We start from the raw sequence: 21,539 nt of genomic DNA, 5'->3' as shown, positions 1-21,539 counted from the left end.
GCCAATCCAATCGGGGGTTTTGAGTTTAAACCCCTCTTCTACAGATGGCGTTTGTTTAAAGTTTAAAACCCCTTCAGATGGTTCTGAGTTAAAGATCCCCCTACAGAGCATTTTGAGTTGGAAACCCCCAACAGATAATTTTGACGATAAAACTTCTCTTATCGATATAAAATCTAAAGCAAACTACAGTCACTTAATTCCTAGAGCGTATTCAAGAGAGGTTACACATTTTTACCAGTGGCAGGGCTCCCTTAATAAACTGCAGTGAATAGTCATCTGCCGAAATTGAAAAAACTAAATGTGGCTCAACAAAGATGGCTAAGACAGATTTTAGGAGTCAGTTATAGAGATCGGGTTTAAATCAAGGAAATCCTATGCCGAACTGGGAGTCGACCCTTTAGTAAGATTGTGAGAGAGCGACGCATGAAAATTGCGGGACATGTTCTCCGACAAAATGAATTACGCATAAGAAGAGTTGCAATGATATCCTAGTACAACTTGACGCCACTTATTCATTGAGGTCCTCATGGCAGGTGGGAAGAGGCTTCAGACATTACCAGTGACAGATTTTTACGGAAACAGCTTGACGTCAAATGCTCCGAACGGCGCGGTAGGGTCTAAGTCATTAAGAATAGCACATTAGGTTTTTGAAATAAAACTTTTTAATAGCAGGAAAATGCACTGTAGATACCTCAGAACATGCATTTTGATGGCTTTCAAGACCAGAAATAGTGCTTGGCGGCGGGGCTTCGCCCCGCGCTAAGATATCTCCTAGCGCTCCCCCAGACCCCATTGCTAGTAATGGCTGGGAATCTACAATTTTATGGAAACAGCTTGACGGCAAATGCGCCAAACGTCGCGGGAGGGTCTAAGTCAGTAAGAATAGTACATTAGGTATTTGAAATAAAACTTTTTAATAGCAGGAAAATGCACTGTAGATACCTCAGAATATGCATTTTGTTGGTTTTCAATATCAGAAATAGTGCTTGGCGGCGGGGCTTCGCCCCGCGCTGGGGGAGCGTCTAGCGCTCCCCCAGACACCTTTGCTAATAATGGCGGGGAATCTACAATTTTTCCACTAACTCATGGAAGAACCTATTCAAGGGCACAATAAACGTCTTCCGAAAGAATGAAGGGTCAGAATGCAATAAAGATTATGTACACACACACACACACATAAATACATACAAAAAAAAATCGCGGGGGGGGGGTCGGGGGGGGGAATCCACCCCCCCACCCCCCCCCCCCCACACCTCATCCGAAAGATAGCCTGGCTACGCCCATGTAACAGATAATATTTATTATAAATACAAATGATTCAATACAGGTTTTAATTAACTTGCATATTCACCAGATTTAGATCTGGTTAAGTTATCATATGCCAATTCATCATTTGACCCTTTTCCTTTCATCGTAGCGATGCTGTTCGCGTGGGCAATTTTGATATGAGGTGTCAATGAGAAAATATTGAAGTAGCGAATTAACACTAAACCCAATAAACTTAAAATAGATCTCGTCGTTATTTGTGAAAACTTTGAAAGAAGGTGTGTTTGTGTATGTCAGGTGCATATGTTGGTGTATGTCAGGTGCATGTGTTGGTGTATGTCAGGTGCATATGTTGGTGTATGTCAGGTGCATATGTTGGTGTATGTCAGGTGCATGTGTTGGTGTATGTCAGGTGCATATGTTGGTGTATGTTAGGTGCATGTGTTTGTGTATGTCAGATGCATGTAATTGTGTATGTTAGGTGCATGTGTTGGTGTATGTCAGTTGCATGTGTTGGTGTATGTCAGGTGCATGTGTTTGTTTATGTCAGGTGCATGTGTTGGTGTATGTCAGGTGCTTGTGTTGGTGTATGTCAGGTGCATGTGTTTGTGTAATACACAAAGAACATTCTAAAAATACCGGAAGAGGTATCAACATAATACAAAGAACCACTCATTCAAATAAAACGTTACATCCACCCACGAATTTGCACGCCGATAAGAGGAATGTAAAAAAATAAAAAAAAGTGATGCATTTTATAAGTTGGTAAAGCCGATTAACATGAACTCTCTTCATGTTTGCAGATATTGAAAGATAACATAAATAACAGTGATCCTGTGAGTAAAGTTGTCTCCACCTTTCTACATCAGATCATACATGAGGGTCCCATAGAATGCACAGGTGTGGTACATGCATTTGTCAAATATACCATGTAATTACGTATTACATTCTTAAATATTTTTAGAATAAGAAATAAAACACTTCTAAATTTCCATAGCCTGTATTGTTTTTCAATCATTTGAAAATTTTGTTGTTATAGCTTGAAAATATTGTTATCGATGTATTTTATAATGCAAACACACGTCTAAGCCATAATCCTGTCTTGTTATATCTCTAATTTTGTTTAATTCCTTGTATATAATAGCTCAACGTTCATGCTTCTAACATGCTCAGGGCGCTAGGGTCCGATTTCTTTTGTGAACCATTGTGGGAGGATGGCATATGGGATGAGGGTTCAGTGTCGCTCAGCAAACACGACTCAGCTTGAGTTATGATTCGAACTCGAGCGACCTTTTAGGTAGCCAAGCAGAAACCAAGTGGTTTTGTTCTCTCAGCCACACCTCCCACATCTATATTCCCCCCTCCTTAATCTTCGGACTTGAAGACACGCTTTATTGGATCTCTGTTAACACTGTGAATATAACGTAATTTAACTCTCTCAAGTGTGTTTCTGTGTTAGCTTTCTATTTGTAGGTTGACTTCTTGTTACCTAATTAAATAGTAAGGAAGGGAGGTTTTCTTTTTCATGTTAGAGGTGCTGAGGTGTTTTGGAGCCAGTGTAGCTATACAAGTAATTTATAAATCTTGAACACTTTGCACTATTGAAAAAAAATTGCTCAAATGACAGAAATTGGGGGAAAAAAAGTATAGAATGTATGACAAGTAATTTGTCTAAAACTTTATGGCTGATCACTCATTCTGGCCTCTGGCTCGTACCCTCTTTCTTTATTTATTGTCTAAATTTGGCATTCCCCAAATGATGACTAACATTTAGTTGTATTTATTTCAGAAATGTTGTAAACAATTCTCAATGACGACTATCGATTACATTTCCTTGCATTTTTTTAGAAGTTTATATCAAGTCACTCCGTTTGTCTATCTGATTAAAATCGTGTGCACGCTATTTTTCCCATTTTCTAATAAAATTGGTCCGGTATCCGTACTAATACAAAGATACAAACAACGACATTTGCAATATTACGGCGCTCTATAAACGTATCTAGTAAACCATTCATTTATGAGTCTTTTTTTTCTTGAGTTTTTTTTACTAGCGTCATCTTACCAGCTTCTACCCACCTGCCACCTACCATCTTCAAAAGTGTACGCTATTAGAAGGGATGGGAACATTTCTAGGTCTTAATTTGTTTGTTCGAGTTCAATACATTCCCTTTTGTCACCAACAGATGAGGTCATTGCTTTATCAGTTCAATGGATCATGGAAGCTCGAAAAAGTAAAACATTTACAGCCAAGAACGGTGTTGATGCCTGCCTCCTGTTGAATGGGTTGGAAATATTCTGCTATACGGATATTGATTTATTGAAGGTAACAAATTTATTAGAAATACATTGGACATGTTAAAAGAATTTAACATTTTAAATTGTAATAGGCTTTATGAATTTTAAATTAGTTTTAGCATTTTTGGTTGTATCCCAATAGTGGCGTATCGAAGGGAGAGCAAGAGCTGCATTTACTTTGTTTATGAAGCCAAAGTGGGCATGATAGCAAGATATTAAATATCATATATTTCTGTTTCCATTTTGGTTAAATTCGTTTACATTTATACATAAGTTTTGCATTGTTTACTGGTGACTGTTTTTACACAAATAAGAATTACGTTCACTTTTGGGTGCTGGGGAGGGGTGTTGAGAGGTTTTGCTGCTCCTAGCATCTGATGTCCCCTGTACGCAACTGATTCCTACCAGTAATCATTATTGTCTTTACATTCTCTAAAGCAATATTGAATACTCTCAATGACAATTTACAATGATCTGCTATCGTCGCAGAGTCGTAAGAATATGAGAGAGTTTAACACGAGAGAACAGTTGCAAGAAATTCAAGACATTTCCGTCGGAACGAATTCCTATGTAAATAGATATGTTATCATATAGATTATTATAGATCCTAATTATTGTTATCTTTTTGTTTACAGCCTCAAGTACTCGATAAGAAACAGTTTTTGGAACTTCTTATTATTTTGTTGAACCTAAAAGAGAGATTTATAAGACGAAAGGTAAAAAATGCTTTGCATGACCAAGCATCCATTCCTGTATAGAGAACTGCTAATCTCTTAAGAACTAGACTTGTATCTAAATCTAAATCTTCTATTAAGGGGGATGCGACGTCCTATCATCGCAAGGTGGGAGAGGGACGCTAGGGCGGGAAATAAAAAAAAAAAAATATTTTGAAACGCGACTTTTTTTTCTCAGAACGGTCCCATTTCTCCCGACTGTTATGCATTATTATGTTGACGACATTTTTGAGACAAAAATAAATCAAAAAGGTCCGCAAACGGACTTCGTTTTAACTCTTTCTCTCCGTAATTAATCTCCTCGTTTCGATAGTATTATTCATTTTGCTCATTTGTATTTCACTACCCTGTTCTGATTAAACTTATTTGTTATCAGAAAATGTTTTTATTTGGTATAGAATAATAGGAGAATGCATGCTCTATTTACACAACACGAATCAAAGTTTTTAAATCCAAAATCAATTTAGTTTAATGGTGGGTCAAATCAACTTTGGCTTCGTCAATAAGGAGAGAAAGAGTTAACGTCTTAACTAACAGGACAATACGTCTAACTTAAAACGAAGATGATCTAATGATGATGACGTCCATTACAGACACGTACATGCGCTCTGTTTACCTGAAATGTCTCTCGCTAAATAGTAGGCCTATGAGCCAGTGAGACTTTCTCTTTTAGACTTGGTACTGGATGATGGTCACGTGGTGTATACGTTGAGGTTGCCACAGAAATATAAACAGGAGATTGTTCACATTACTGGTTCTGGTACCATGTGACAAGGTGGTTTAAAGTTTGGCCGTTTTAAATGCGTCTAGGGGGTTTTATAGTTTGAGAACCCTTACTTGACAAATTATATACAGGCACAGTGTTAAAATGCAGGCAACTAATATTGTATATACATTTATATAACTATATACAAGGTTTATTGTACACAAAAAGGATAAAAGGTATAATGATAATGAATGAACTGGGATGGGATCTTGTGTATTTACATATATAGGTATATCATCATCATAAAATTTAAGAGCCAAGTGGTCTGAGTGCCATTAGGCTATCTTAGCTTGTGTGTCCGGTGCTGCTTTAAGGAGACAGGTATGGCTGGTGCTGACGGCTGTCTGCTTGTGGGCTAGCGTAGTGGTGGTGGTGTCTTTAGCGCTCGATGGGCTACGTTAAGGAATATTAATTATTAAAAATGAAATAAAATTAATGCTTGGACCTGAGTGATACCTTGAGCGAGCTAAAACGGGTCGTCACATTTGAGTTACTACATTTAAAAATGGATAATTTAAGGGGAGATAATTGATTTCCGTAACCAGAAATTTAGAGAACATTTGAATTCTAACCGAATTTAGGAACACATAAATAGGTCCATAAACAAAATTAGAGACATCAAACTTAATTGAAACATTTTGTTGTTCACTAAATTTTGTGTTTTATTTCTTGAAGAAACTGGACAGCATCTGTTTGTCTGCCATAATGATTGTATACAACATCATTGTTTCCTGTACATATCGAGATTTCATCGAATATAAATTATTGTACAAGGTAAGATAGATTTAGCTATTGTAGTTTATCTTTTGATCTCCAAAATTGCTATATGTATTAATATAGTCATTCTCCTCAGATTGTATTAAATAATTGGTACATTCAGACGACTTATGGTAGAACGACGCTAAGCGAGAAAAAGTTTTTTTTTATAATTCGAAGTTATAAAATTGACTTCCATCATGTATATATTTTTACCAAAGATTTTGTTCCTTTATTTCTTCTATAACGTTATATTTTATTGATTATTTGAGTTTCTCTTGTTAATTTTCTGCCATGAGAAGCCTCAAGCTGCTTTAATTTTTTTAATTCTGTTCAGTGGCGTAGGTAGGAATTAGCCATTTGGGTGGCCCGGGGGACGTCTTTGGGGACCCTTCATGTAATGTTTAATATTTAATGTAATAAAAATTTCCAATACTCATTTGGAGCAAGTGGGGCCCCGAGAGGTTTTCAAATTCCCCCACCTTAGCTACGCCACTGGTTCTGGTTAAAGTAAGTTATGACATGCTGAAATGTTCGACCCGACCTTCCTATATTGTAATGAACGATTTTAAAACGTAACATGCACGCTAGTAATGTTGGCCTGTTTCTTGATATTCCAACATCATATTAAATAATGATCCCAATTGTTAAAGGGAGAAGGGGGAGTTGAGGACTTCGCTCAGCATCTTGATGCCTTTTTGTGAGGCTGGTGAGGCTTTTAGAAACCCGGTATGCTTAACTGAAAACCTGACATTTTTTATTATTGTTGGTAAGAAATGCCATTATTTCCTGATTTTACGGCTTCTCTGCTGTCTTTCTAGTGTATCTTCAATTGTCTCATGGTGTTGTACATCGTACTTGGAACACCAAGGCCAGAAAAAGCGAACAAAAAGCTCCCTTTCACCAGCCTGAAATGGGTGACTTACGGGTTCCCCCAACCCGCCACCCTGACCTACGGGGGTGAGAGTCGCGGTTAGACTTGGCGTTTATTTATGCGTTCATTTCCAATGGATACGGACACTCCGGGCTCGCGAAATAGAGACGCGGCCAAAGGCCGCACCACTGGATTCCCCCGTCGTTTTCGTATAATGTACCAGGCCAACCGTGCGGGTCACGCCATTTATGTTTTGCAGGGCAAAGACAGCCCCCCGACCTTTCTGCACACCGGGCATGGGGGTATGTCGCGGCCAGATTTGTCCCTGGTGTCAGCTGACTTAAGGTCACAGTCAAGAGTGGACGTGCTCAACGACGTCGGGAGTGATCATCTGCCGGTCTTGGTCACAATCGAACTCGGAAAGCTCAGCGTGAGTACCCCATATACAGAACCAAAATGGGTGTATAAACGTGCTAACTGGGATCTGTTTAGGAGTGCATCGGATGTAGCTCTGGACGGATTGGATATCCAAGCAGATTGCATTAACCGGACTTACGGACTCTTTGTCGAAGCCATCTTAGGTGCTGCTCGAAAAGCTATCCCGAGGTCCTACGGGGGGCGTAAGTTTAGTCACTTTTGGTCTCCCGCACTGGCACGCCTAATCCGACTAAGGCGGGCTGCACGCAGGCAGCATAGTCGTCGAAAAACCGATGAAACCAGAAGAGCTTACAACAAGCTAACGGCGGAGGTAAAGGAAGCCATTGCGGAGGGTACGAGACAGAAGTGGGCGAAGACATGTGCTAACCTGGATCTTGCGGACGGACGACAGGCATGGAAACTTCTCAATAACCTAACCAGGGCGAAAGAACCAAAAGCAGCTGCGCCCCTGCAAACGGCTCAAGGCTTGGTGGTCACTGACTCTAAACGGTCGGACGCTCTAAACCATGCCTTTGCGGCTATCTCTAGGACGGGTGAGAGGAGCGAAGTGTCGAAAGCTCTAGACAGCATCAGGAAGGCGAAAGCGAAACGCAGATATGTCTACGGTGAGGATGAGACGAGCACATTCATCAACTCTTTTACCTACGGAGAGCTAGACATTGCACTTCGGAAGTGCAAGTTGCGCAAGGCACCGGGGCCAGATGGGATCAGCAACGAAATGCTGAAACATCTCGGTCCCATAGGCAGAAGGAAACTGTTGGATTTGATCAATCGTACTTGGACTAAGGGGGATTTCCCCAAGGCTTGGCGAGTGGCAACGATTGTTCCCCTGCTCAAAAAGGGGAAAATCCCAGATCGTGCAGAAAGCTACCGACCCGTCTCGTTAACGTCCAACGTCGGGAAGGCGGCCGAACGCATGGTCAACAGAAGGCTCACATGGTTTCTAGAAACGAAGGGTCTCATTGCTCCTGAACAGGGCGGGTTCAGGAGGCAACGAAATGCGATCGATCAAGTGACGTTATTCATGCAGAAAGTGGCGGATGGCTTCCAGTGGGGCAACACAAATCGACCTGGTCAGTCGACGCTAGCGGTATTTATCGATCTCAAGCAGGCCTACGACAGAGTATGGAGGCCCGGCTTGTTGTTGAAACTGATGAACTTAGGTGTCGGTTCATATATGCTTAGGTGGATCCAAAATTTCCTCACGGAAAGAACGGTACAGACTCGTGTTGGTAAGCACTTGTCGAGGAAACTTCCACTTGAGCAGGGGGTGCCGCAGGGATCGGCACTCAGCTGTACGCTGTTTTTGGTCTTTATCAACGACTTGCCGGCTCTTTTGAAATGTCAGAAGCTGTTGTTTGCAGATGATATCGTGTTGTGGGAGTCAGGGAGAGACCGTCAACAACTCATTGACACTCTCCAGCAGGCATTAACAACTATATCCTGCTACGCCAGAATGTGGAACCTTGAGGTAAACCACTCGAAGTCGGTTTACTCATGGTTTACGCTGGGCCGTGATATATTGAAGGAACCTGTCGAGCTTAGAATGGATGGCAAGATTCTGGAATGGGATAAAAAGCCCAAGTACCTTGGAGTAATTCTCGATCAGAAACTGACTATGTGCGATCATATTCAGCAGGTAAAAGAAACAGCTTCCGAGAAGCTGAATATCGTAAAGAAACTAGCTGGAACGAAGTGGGGAGCGAGAGCTGACGTGCTGAGAGGACTGTACATGGGTGCAGTACGCTCTCACATGGACTACAGTCTTCCTGTTCAGGTCTGGGCCTCGCAAACGACCTTAGCAAGCCTAGACTCTGTCCAGAACCAAGCCTTAAGACTAATCTGTGGAACCTTTAGGACAACGCCAATTGCCGCTGGCGAGATTATGGCAAACATCCCACCGTTGAAATTGCGCAGAGAACGAGCCGTCATACTAGCTCACGAGAGATATATGCGGCTGGAAGATGGATGCCCACTCAGAAGTCTGGTCGACAACTGGGAGGGTAGGAGACGCCTCAAAAACCGGCCTTGTTTCATGCATGTGGCACGCGGGCTGGTCAGAGAGGCGAATCTGCCGGTGGAGCGGGCTGCTCTTTCCCCGTCCGGTTCTATCTTTCCGATGGAGGCTCTCGGCATGCCGACGATACGGAAGAGCCTACTTGACCCAGTGGTGACGAAGCAGAGTCCAACCACACGGCTACTACAAGCAGCCAGAGAGACTATCGCATCATATCCAGCCGGAGTAACCACCATCTACACAGACGGTTCTGTGCGGACGCTCGAGGGAACTGTGAAAGCTGGGTACGGAGCGGTAGTTCGACTCTCTGGCAATCCCGAAAGTGACGAGCTCAGTGGTCCCTGTCAGCAGAAAAGCAGCCTCGAGGCTGAACTCGAAGCAATGTTCCAAGCACTGGACTGGGTGGCTACGATGGTACGTAACGGGACTGCGTCAGCGCACGACATAGTTCTTTTCACGGACTCGGTGGCCGCACTGGAGGCCATAGAACGGCTGGATGAAGGTGCTAGAAGGGTATGGGACGTCCTAACGGTCGGAGGGCGTCTCCTACGATTCGGCGTGAACGTTACTTTGCAATGGGTGCCCGCCCATTGTGGGGTGGTCAGCCACGAATTGGCTGACCAGCTCGCGAAAACCGCGGTCGCAACGGCGCTCGAAAATGATGAACCGTACTCATATGAAAGTGTACGATCCCTAGTCAACCAGCGCATGTTGACACTTTGGCACGACGGCTGGGATTCTTCGGACAAGGGGCGAGAGCTTTATCGGGCAATGAGGAGACCAGACAGAAGGGATGCATGGTGGCAACTTAATCGTGCGGAACAGGCAGTCCTAGCCCAGTTCCGGGTCGGCCATTGTCCAATTGGTGCTTACCTCGGACGATGGAAGGAGAACTACGACACGCGGTGTCGCCATTGCATGGAGGACGATGAAACAATAGAACACATTCTTTACGAATGCAGAGTTCTGCACGAAGGACGATTGGGACAAGCTATAGATAGAGAAAATACTGGTTCATGTACGACACAGAGGCTGTCCTTGTACGGGGACAAGGCAACCTTAAGACTCACTGCTCGCTTCCTCTCACGTGCTCTAAGGGAGTAATTCTCAGCATGTTTTTCGTTGTCAATGGGGTTTCTGACTCGGTCGTTGTTGGAAGCAATGATCTTCTTTTTGGGTACTGGTATTATTTCAGATGTCTTCCAAATGGAAGGTACTTTGTGCGTTTGCCAGGACTTGTTGAATATAGCAGAAAAATATATAAGCCGTTTGATTTGTTCCGCACATAGCTTTACAAGTTTGCCACTTAATTTGTCAGGCCCCGAGGCCTTGCTGGGATTTACTTGTCTAAATATTTTAGTCACTTCTTGTTTACTAAACAGTTCTTGAAACTGGTTTAGATTGCTGTTTTCAAATGATGAAAATAAATCATGTTGGTCTTTCTCGAAGTTGAGGCAGTCAAATCGGCTATAGAAATCATTTAATTCATTGACAAATTTGCGGTGGTTTAGTGGAAAAGCGCTAGTCTTCCAAACTGAAGTGCCATGTTTTTCGCTGTCCATTTGGCCGAGTCGTCCCCTCATACGACCGTTTCCACCCGGGAGCCACGGTGAGGCAGGGCAGCGTGCCCGGGTTCTAGTGTATCTAAAGCGAGTCTCGTGCAAGTGCTTGTTTCTGTGGCCCATAGTTAACGACGGTGTCATCTGGCAAGCACAGCGATCAATCGGCTTTTCCTCCACTTGTGTTGGTATCCTGTTAGAATTGGGTGGACTCATCGGCGCCTTAAAGATCCTTAAAAATAAAATATTATTTTCAACAGGATTCGAACAGGGGACTTCAGTTTGGAAGACTAGCGCTTTTACACTCAACCACCGCGCTTGCATAAATGTGTCACATTCACATACATTTTATGTATGATACGCACATACATGTGTGATGCTTGTTCTTTGTGGCAAATAAATCAAAATTGTGATTTGTCAAATACACTGGTAGAATTGGCTATTTTGTAGACTTACATGTTTATATGTTTATCCAGGTACTTTTTGAATTCATTGAAAATGAAAATAACATTTTGAAGGTAGCAGCCAATGTGACTTTAGCCATGTTGTGTCACACAGAATCTATAGCCATCAGAGAAATCAAAGGTACATTTTTTTTTATATTGAAAAGTTAGTTGTATGGATGTTATAAAGAGACTTGTTACTCTGTCACTCTGCTCTATAATTCTTGACTTTGTAAAGTGTTGACTTTGTGAAGTGTTATGGCTACTAAACTCGCTGATTAATTGAGATGATTATTATCTGTGAAGACTATTAATCACAATAAAAACGTTCCTTTTTTTAACCATTTATCCATTTACCCATTCATCATTTTATACATTTATTTATTTTTATTTACTTTTATCCAAAACCATTTAGGATTTAAAAAGTAATAAACGTTGTCTCTAAATGAAGTGAGAAAATTATTAAAGAAATTCTACAAAGTTTCGCCAATTAGAGGTGGATCTTTAAGGCGCCTGAGTCCATCCAGTCAAGCGATTCTCCGTGCATTGGACGCCTTTTCACTACCCAAAGCAAGACAACTGTTATTCATGGATTTCTAGTTTATTATCTTAAGTGTAGTAACTCTAAGGTACTAGCAGTAATGTGAAAAACCTCCTGTTTTGTGGAGGAAAAAGAAAGAGAGAGAGAGAGAGCGAAGATAGTTCACCATCAAAGAATGTACTTTCTTGTCAGTGAAAATTATTCTAATCGAGATAGAGAGGAATGGAGAAAGACGGTTGACAGATCATGTGTGGTGCTCCAACGCTCCAATAAACTTTGTCAGTAATATAAAAGTGAGCAATCATAAATTATGTAGCTAGCTATCCTCGCTCTTGAGCCAGCACAGCTAACAAGGGAAATAACTTCGTTGGAATCTATATTTATTCAGTTATTTCCCCTGATGAGCTTTCGCCTTACACTTTTAATGGATAACTGTCGAGCATATACATAACACGAAAGTACTGCTTGAATTACATCTTGTCAATTTTTCTGCTCCCGTGTACAGGTGATGTAATAGAAACAATAACAGAATGGTTTCTGGCAGCTATAAGGCACCCCAAGCAAAAATATGGCCGAGGGTTTTATGCGAGGCATTTGTTACAAGCTCTTTGCAAAATTTCAGCAAATCAGTTCAACACAGGAGAGGTAATAATAAATATTTTGACAATAACAATGAATATTATATATTTAAAAACAAATACTTTGTTAATTAGCTGAGCTCTGTGTCTTCATTGATTCGACGTGGGCTGACGTTCTGAGCGGGGTCTGATAGCACTCCATCGCGGGCAGGATACGATCCGCGGGCCACAGGTTGTGCATTACTGTCATAGAAATAACCTGGTCTGTAATCGCTAACTTATGATTGTTATATTGAATATTAATCGACAATAACATCTGGTTGTCATAACCATGCAAATGTATTTTAATTTTTTTTTTGGGCTGCTTGCTGTTACCGGTCGTTGGCTTGTGGCATCAAACTGCTGGTAGACAACTAAACCGTTACAGGCGTAATGTATCTTAACTAATAAAGCTTTAAATAATTTGAATACCTTCATTTTGTGAACAAAAGCTAGGTAGAACTTATTTAATAATATAAACAAAATCATCTCATGTTCAATAGTAGACTTAAGCAACAATATTCTCTGACAAAAATCTAACTCACTACAATAACACAACCTTTCAGTTTCACGTTCTGGAGACGTCTGTCATAACTAAGACCAAATGATGACATTGCCACCTATGTTGCATCATTCACAACCAATTGCTAACCTCTTACCACTGACACCGTAGAAACACACACACACACACACACACTCCATAACATTGATCTAATAGTGCTTTTCTATTTTAATGACTAGAGACGATAGAACATGACAACTTTGTAGTATTTGATGATGCAAGTAAGTTCCCTTTCAGACCTTGCGATCGATAGGGCAGGTGATGTTAAGGTAAACTGTTTCTTTAACCAACGGTTAACGAGTCTTGTGGCCAGCACAACGAGAAAAACCTATCAGGGGTGCCCTACAGATCCCGAAATTCAAAATCCTAGTCTTCATTGAGATTCGAACCCAGGACCCTCGGTTTGAAAGCCAAGCGCTTAACCACTTAGCCATGATAAAATATTTCATATGTACGTTTCCTAAAATGTATACAAAAGAGTCGCTTGAAAATAAAATCAAAATAAATAAATTTTATAATATAGATTTTTCTCTATCAAAGATATTTTGATGGATCCCCTTGAGGATTTGGCTAAAAATAGAAGGTTTGTTAGTGTGATGGAAAATCGACACCAGACACCCTAGTCCCCCTAGCTCAGCGGTTCTCAACCTTTTAAGCTCGACGACCCCTTTTTACAATCCCCACTCTGCGGGCGACCCCCATCCACACAGCAATAGAAGAATAGACAAAAACAATCTATATTTTCGTTGGTCTTAGGCAACCCCTGGCAAATCGTCAATCGACCCCTAAAGGGGTCGCGACCCACAGGTTGAGAACCCCTGTCCTAGCTGGTCCATAAATGAGATTGGACCATAGTGTAGGAAGTTTGTTATGAGCAAGAAAATAGCGCTATATAAAAGCTACTAACAATACACAGCGTCTACGCCAGTTGATTTTTTTCCCCAGGCTTTATATTATTTATTATAGCCGAAACCCCCCCCCCCTTTCTTTTCTTTATATTTAATTTTAGTACACGGGCCACATTTTAATGAAATTTCATCCCCCACTCTCTACGCTCCTTCTCTCTCTCTCTCTCTTCGCTCACTGGAACAGCCATTTCGTTGCTTTTTTTTTTAACTCGCGCATCATAATTTCTCCAAAATAGACTTTTGCCATAATCCCCCCACCCCGACACAGAAACGCCTTCATATTATGGGCCTTCAGTGAAGTCCGGTAGGGCGTCGGCGCCGTAGGCGCCATTATCCCGTTGGTCGTTAGAAAAGCTTTTATCCAACAACCAGGCCTTGACATGGGGCTCTCCACCCCTGTCCTGTCTGAGGGCTCCCAGCGGTAGACGGCCATATTGATTGATTGGGCCAGACCGGGCCGTGCCGTGTACACAGCGCACGTCCCCGTTCCTGGGTCCCACTCGCTACAAGTGGCCGAGAACAGTGCTAACTGCGGGGATCTTGTCTCATATTCCTATACTGTTACCGCCACTGTTCCGTGCAGGGACCGCCACTCCAGCCATGGGTCTCTGATGACGGCCCCCTATGTGGAACGGTGTGGCGGACTTTTGGACTGGGTTCCGGGCGTTCTTTCCATCCCAACCCCTAGTGAGAGAAAAAAACAACAACAAAAGCTCACCCAGGGAAGCCCGGCCGGGCCTTGTTCGCTATTCGTTCTTAGCCTATCTAGGTCCACCCCTAGACGTTTCCACCGGAGGCGCCACGCTGATATCAGTGGTTGAAGAGATCACTTGATTAATGAATGAATTAGTGATATTTCAGAAATATATTAATAGATTAAAAGAAGTATTCACGTTCGTTATATTTCTGAAAAGTTAATTTCCCTTAAAACTAGATTACTTAAGGCAGGAAACCTAGCAATACGCTGTCTAACCCACTCTGTTAGAAATTTTTAAAAACAAATATTTAATCTTTATTTTTATATAGCTTAGAAAAAAATTATATGAAATCAGCTCAGCGGTTGACCATCATGATATATCATTGAAGGAAACGTTTGAGATCATAAAACAACAGGTGCAAATATCAACGTCAGGTGTGTGTTTATGTTGTTTTGGTTAATTTTTACAAAGCTTATATCAGCTCAGTTTGTCTGTCTGTCTGTCTGTCTGGCCAAAAGTTTGTACACATTTTTTTCTCTGACAGCCAATCTCAGCTAAAGCCTGAAATTTCGCACTATTATTTCTTTTACCTGACAACCCAAAAATCAGTTTTAAAAAACTTAATTAGGTAATTAGCTATTAGTAATATTTAATTTTGCTTGGTATCTTAAACAAGGAAAGAAACTGTACTTGACTGAAGTGGTGGTATAAGCTGAATTAGTCCCCCTTTTTTTAGCTTGTCGTTCGAGTGAACCCAAACATGAATTAGATACAGTAGATAACTATACAATCTTCCATGTCCACAGAGTTTTGGATAGCAGAGTGGCTACCTAGTTTGCTTTAGCCCACAAGTTCAAATTCAGGTTGTTCCCTTTTTTTTTTTTTAAAGAAATACATTTAAAAAGCGATCACCCAAATACCCCGTTCTTTCTCCCCCTACCCATTCCCAACTGGTCCGGACAAAGTGATAGGATCATAGTGTATTGAGAACGCTGAAAGCATGAAATTTGTCTAAACAAAAGCCTAATCGCACATCAGATTTTTTTATTGTTAATGTAGATGTATTACAAATCTAATTACATGAATGATCCTAAACTAATTTATAAACTTTGATAAGCCGGTATTGTTTCCTATGTGTCGCCTCTTTGTTTTTATTTATGGCGTAAAATAGCTTTTTTTGGTTGGTGTTATCCGATTTACATAATAACGAAATAGTTGATAAGCTAAGTAGTTTTTTTTTTAAAATGACATTTTGTATGTGCAGATTTTAGCACGCAGAATCAATTTTTTTCTTGACTGTTCCTTGTATAGTGCTAAATAATTTGAATATGGAGGAAGCATTAGACTTTCACATCCTCCATTAGACTTTCACATCCTCCATTAGACTTTCACTTCCTCCATTAGACTTTCACATCCTCCATTAGACTTTCACTTCCTCCATTAGACTTTCACATCCTCCATTAGACTTTCACATCCTCCATTAGACTTTCACATCCTCCATTAGACTTTCACTTCCTCCATTAGACTTTCACATCCTCCATTAGACTTTCACTTCCTCCATTAGACTTTCACATCCTCCATTAGACTTTCACATTCTCCATTAGACTTTCACTTCCTCCATTAGACTTTCACTTCCTCCATTAGACTTTCACTCTATGACGTAAAAACCTATTTAAAAACAAATGGGCAACTAACTTTCAGTACTAATGATTGGTGCGAAGATCAACTGATAAGCTTTGAGATATTATTAAAATTATAGCGAATGGTTGTTATTAATGAAAAGAAACTGTATTAAAATATAACGTTCCTTTTGTTGATGTATAAATTTTCTTTGACATTCTTATAATTTTTATGGAGAAAAAAAAAAGGTAAAAAAACAAACACACAAATTCTGTATGCTTCCATCTTGATGAATGCCACACTGTCTCAGGCCTCCTTCAGTCCTAAAGCGACTAACACTCGTCTTATGCAAATGAGCGAAATCGGAATGATGTCGCCCACACATCATTCCCCCGATCTCCACGCATCTGCTCTTACCCATAGTCGTTACAGTTTAGGGTCATCGGCGTTGCAGGCTAAGCCAGGGTGTAGCACTCAGTCGCCGGCTTCTGATGTTTTTCTCAGGGTTGACTCCCGAAACCTTTCCCATGATTGAGTATTGCTGCAAGGCAGTATAGTTTCGAATTAATAGTTTTCCTTCTCCTAGGTAAGTAGCCAGCTATGGCTAACGAGCCCCTCCTTCTGAAAGCTTACTGGTTTAGCCCTCCAGTTACTCGCCTTCACCTATTCTTCTATCTATAATAGATACGAATAAAATGAATAATAATCTTCACCTACACTGCAATACCTTATATCTCTTTGCTCACTACTCTACTGCTCATGTATGCCTAGTTTTTTTTTTTTTTGTTTGTTTAGGTTTTTTTGTTTTTTGTTTTTGGAGGACATAGTATTTCAATGGTACATGAATGTTAATTTAAATGAATATGTTCTCTAATACGTTTATTTATTATATTATATAATATATTATAATATTTATTTATTGTGGTCTTTTTACATTTCACACTATTCTTAGAGAAATATGAAATCGTACCAACAGTCGCTGCCTCAGATCGAGAAGACCCTAATGATCAAGCTCAGGTCTGTTAGCATTTTTTCTTTTGAATTTAAATACTAGTTCTCACCTTCACAAGCGTTGAACATACAGTGTGTCGATAATTTTTGGAACGAATTTGTTTATTATAGTCTCAAACGGTGCGTATATACGTCCAAGTGGATGTAAATTTGTATTGCTTTTTTTTTCTTTTTTCCTAAATCTCTGAGATGATGAGAGAGAGACCGAAGACTAACATTCTCAGTTTCTTTCTTGTTTACCACTGCTTGAAGGTCTCATAATTAAATAAATAAGTGGGGCTCGAGTTTTGATTCCCAATGTGGACCATTGATTGGTCGTTGTGCTGGCCACATGAAACCCTCGTTAACCGTAGACCTCAGATGATCCTTACATTATCTGACCACAAGGTCTGAAAGGGGAACTTTAATTTATCACTAGTTCATGCACATATTCCGTTATTTTTGAACAGAGGAAATATTATTTCGCTTTTATGAACTAACATCATTGTATATTTTGAGTTTGACCCTGTTCACTTCTTTATTGGGAAGCGTGGTCGAGAGGCCAAGTGCGCTTGAACTTGACTTGGCTTGGCTACCTAGAAGGGGGCTCGATACCCGACTCGGGCAGAGTTGTGTTTACTGAGCGCCTAAAGGCAGCACGGAAAACCAACTCCTAGATACCCCCCCCCCACCGGTCCACAAATGAGATTGGACCAAAAGCGCTCTGAGCATGCTATAAGCATGAAAGTAGCGCTATATAAAAAGCTATAATAATTGAAACAACGAGGAAACAAGAAATAAAAAAAAAAGAACAAAGCTTATCTTAAAAGAAGAACACACTTACAGCAATATATATATATAATGTAGAAGCTATTTCACTTATTCGATATAAAACATAATAATTAATCATCAATAATTAACTGACTAATTGTTGTTTTTTTTTTAATTAATAGGCCTACATATTTCGTTAGATACAATTTCGCTCTTGTAAAAACGATACATAGATTTTGTAATTTTAATTTATTATACTACTACGCAGTGCTGTATTTGTATATTATGTTTACAGGATGAGCCAGTTGAAATGAGAAAGGTAAAGCTCAAAGACAAGGTTAGTTATAACACACTGAATCAAATGTGGTTCACTTTCAGAACAATTATAATCACAATAATAATAATCTTTATTTTCCGTAAGGGAATTTGTCTTACAATTTGTGCATTACACCAAACAAAACATTATAACTATAAAAACCTAAATGTACATTCATACCAGACTCACTCATTATTTAAATGTGAAAATTGTTGAAAATTGTGTTAAATGTTGAAAATGTGATTGTTTCTATTTAATGATTTGATTGCCAGGGGAACTAAAGGGTGTTTGTGTCTGTTTGTCTTTGCTATCGTTGTCTTGTATTTCTTTTGGGATGGTAAAATCACAAAACCCTGACACAAAGGGTGATTTTTTTTTATTTTTTTATCTTTTTAGCTTTTTATGGATGTTTGTCTCAGACAACTGCCCAAATGGGGTTTGTTTTTTGCCATTGACTTTACCGGCAGCATTTAGGATTCTATAAAGTTTATTTTTATTTTTAATGCTCAGATTGCCATACCAGGCTGTGATATTGAAACTTAAAATATATAGCAGATGTGAGAGTGGTAAAACATAGCCATGGCCTTTTCGCAAACATTAAACGAGGACAGTTTTCTCAAAAATAGTAATCTTTGCTACCCTTTTTTGCTGACGTAATCAGCATTTGCAGTAAAATTTAGTTTATTGTCTAGGATAGCCCTACATACAAAAAATGGCAGGTTTGTCAAGTCTTACTGAATTCATAAATGTTCCCGCTTTCAGATCTTTCTGTTTCATATCAAAGAATGCCAAATAATAACTTCTTCTTGAGATCAGTGCATCGCCAAGATTCTTGTAGACGTCATTGCTCTGGAAAACCTTGCATAGAAATTTAGAAAGAGTTTTATTTGGGACTTTGTCGAATCAGTTCCTTATTCTCAACACTAGATGTACCAAAAAGACTTTCTATTTATAGATTTCCATCTATTTATGAAAACAATACCCTTTTTGAAGGTGTTTCAGATTAAGCTTTATATGTGTTCGATACTACATTTCAAATGTAAAACAAAAAAGGCTTTAGTTTTGAATTTGTTTTTCTTCTCCAGAGTATTGACATTCTATTAATTGGTAAAACCGGCAACGGAAAAAGTGCCACGGGAAATACAATCCTGGGACGTGAGGTCTTTGAATATAAAGACAGTGCTCAGTCAGTGACCTGTGAAATCAAACACGCATACACAACCTTCAATTGTCGAGAGATCAAGGTCGTCGATGCGCCTGGAGTTGATGATACTGACAACATGAATGATTTGGCGTTATCCACGAAAATAATGATAGACAGAATGCAAGACGCCGTCTTGGATCACCCTGACGGCTACCACGCTTTCCTTTTAGTGGTGAAGTATGGAGGAAGATTTACCAAGGAAGATAAAAATGTTATCGAAACATTAAAAAACATATTTGGGCCTAATATTGTTAAGGAGTACTGTATTCTTCTTGTCACTCATGGCGACAACTACAGATCAAACAAAGCCAACAAAGATAAACAATTTAAACAGTGGCTATCTGAACAAAAAGGTGTTTTCCTGGAGCTATTTAAGGAGTGTGGATCTCGTGCGGTGCTTTTTGATAACAACACAGAGGATGACCAAATCAAGAAAAAACAGATGAAGAAATTGATATCAGCGATTGATAATTTACAATACGGTCGAAGATACAGAAGCTCTCATTTCCATGCAGCTGAGGAAAGACGAAAGGAACTACTACTTAAATCGAACGAGCCTCAAATCTCTGAAGAAATTAGAAAAAAGTGCAGCGCTCTGATGATGCAGTCGATGAGTATAGTGCACAAAGATCCAGAAAAACAAATTTCTCTGCTTCAAGGCTTAATTAACGAGGCGAGAAAGCTGCAAAAAAAAGTTATTGTTGACGACAAAGGTACCGGTATTTTAAAAACATCAATTGATACTACAAATCATTTACTTCTAACAGTTGAAAAACAGCCCACTATTTTAAATATGCAAAAAGAGAAATTTCGTGTTGAAAAGCTAAAAGAGGAAATGGAGAGAACAAGTGAAGTGAAAATGAAAGAATACGAAGAAGAGTTAAGGCGAAAGGCTGAAGAAGAATCCAAATGGAAAACTCTGCAGATAGAACAACAGATCGAGGAGAAATTTTCTGAGGACAGACATCAGATAAAGAACTTGGAGAAGACGATCAAAGATCTGGAATCAAAACTCAAAGAGCAAGTAGAGACTTACCAAAAAAATTTAGTTGAGACTCAGGCTAAATATGAGGAGATGATTGCAGAGATGACAATTCAGTACACTAAACTTAAGAAGAAGAATTCCAGCTTTGGGAATAGACTTAGCAATCTATGTGTGCAACAATAAGAAGTTTGACAGAAGCCTGGTCAAAAGGCTAAGTACGCCTGAACTTCACTTGACTCGAGCAAAGTTGTGTGAGCGCCTAAAGGCAGCACGAAAAACCTTCTCCCAAATACCCCTCCCCCCAACTGGTCCACAAAACTGATTGACCATAGCGCTTTGAGCATGCTATAGTCATGAAATAAAGGTTATGTATTTCAATTTTCATAACTTGCGTCGATTTAATTTACCTACTTTGATTTACTCATATAAGAATATGGTCTGCAATGAACGAAATTTGGATTTAATTGTTATTTAATTTCTCAATACATTATTATATATATAGGTCTGTGAATATTGAATTTTCTTATTCGAAACAAACTTAAAAGGAATTAATTTAGTTGTTGCTTGCTAAGCTTTATATCCCTCAAAAACAAAACTAAGGAAATTGATTTCAATATTCAATTTTAATTTTAAATATCTCAGCAGAGAAAAGATGTATATATTAATGTAAGCTTTTTCTTTAAGTCCGGCTAGGCGTTGCGACGTCATAATTTAATTCTATATAAATACCATGATGTATTTATCATACACATTCTCAAAATGTATTTAATAAATTTAATGTTTGTTACATCACTGAAACATGTACCTCCACGGCTCTACGGAGTACTGCACATATTAATATTTATAAGCCAATAAGTTTTATATTTACTATTTATTTATAGTTTTATTTATAGCTATTGATATGTTATTGTAATATACTAGGATTATATATTTGCGGTAACTTCAAAATAAATGGATTACATTTTTTAAAATATAAATTCAATGTTAAAAATGCTTTTCATTTAATCCCTAGTACTGATTAATAATTGTTTATTTTGACTCTGTCAATGTTTATATTTTCTCCTTTTAACACTCAGACGACTCGTTCTCTGTTTTTGTCGAGCTTATATAAAACTCACCATGTCTGTCTGTCTGTTGAAAATCTTTGACACGTTATTTCTCCTATTTCCCATTCTAGGA

General features: G+C 39.5%; 1 protein-coding gene across 4 annotated transcripts in view; it reads left to right on the top strand.

The window, feature by feature from the left end:
• The window catches only part of LOC106050236 (uncharacterized), a 38,940-nt gene extending 17,605 nt beyond the window's left edge, over nt 1–21,335 (top strand). For 2 of the 4 annotated variants that reach the window (XM_056013933.1, XM_056013936.1), the window contains 10 exons: nt 2,070–2,166; nt 3,450–3,589; nt 4,197–4,277; nt 5,737–5,835; nt 11,182–11,290; nt 12,195–12,334; nt 14,803–14,908; nt 17,047–17,111; nt 18,151–18,192; nt 19,257–21,335. In XM_056013933.1, the coding sequence (XP_055869908.1) occupies nt 2,070–2,166; nt 3,450–3,589; nt 4,197–4,277; nt 5,737–5,835; nt 11,182–11,290; nt 12,195–12,334; nt 14,803–14,908; nt 17,047–17,111; nt 18,151–18,192; nt 19,257–20,543 (2,166 nt within the window). In that variant the 3' untranslated portion in view covers nt 20,544–21,335. The remainder of the gene's footprint in view (nt 1–2,069; nt 2,167–3,449; nt 3,590–4,196; nt 4,278–5,736; nt 5,836–11,181; nt 11,291–12,194; nt 12,335–14,802; nt 14,909–17,046; nt 17,112–18,150; nt 18,193–19,256) is intronic. The other 2 variants (XM_056013934.1, XM_056013935.1) reach the window with 2 other exon arrangements.
• The last annotated feature ends 204 nt before the right edge of the window (nt 21,336–21,539 follow it).

Source organism: Biomphalaria glabrata, chromosome 16 (genome assembly GCF_947242115.1).
Source record: "Biomphalaria glabrata chromosome 16, xgBioGlab47.1, whole genome shotgun sequence".
Taxonomy (NCBI): Eukaryota; Metazoa; Mollusca; class Gastropoda; family Planorbidae; genus Biomphalaria; species Biomphalaria glabrata.
This window is presented reverse-complemented; position numbering and strand designations above follow the sequence as displayed.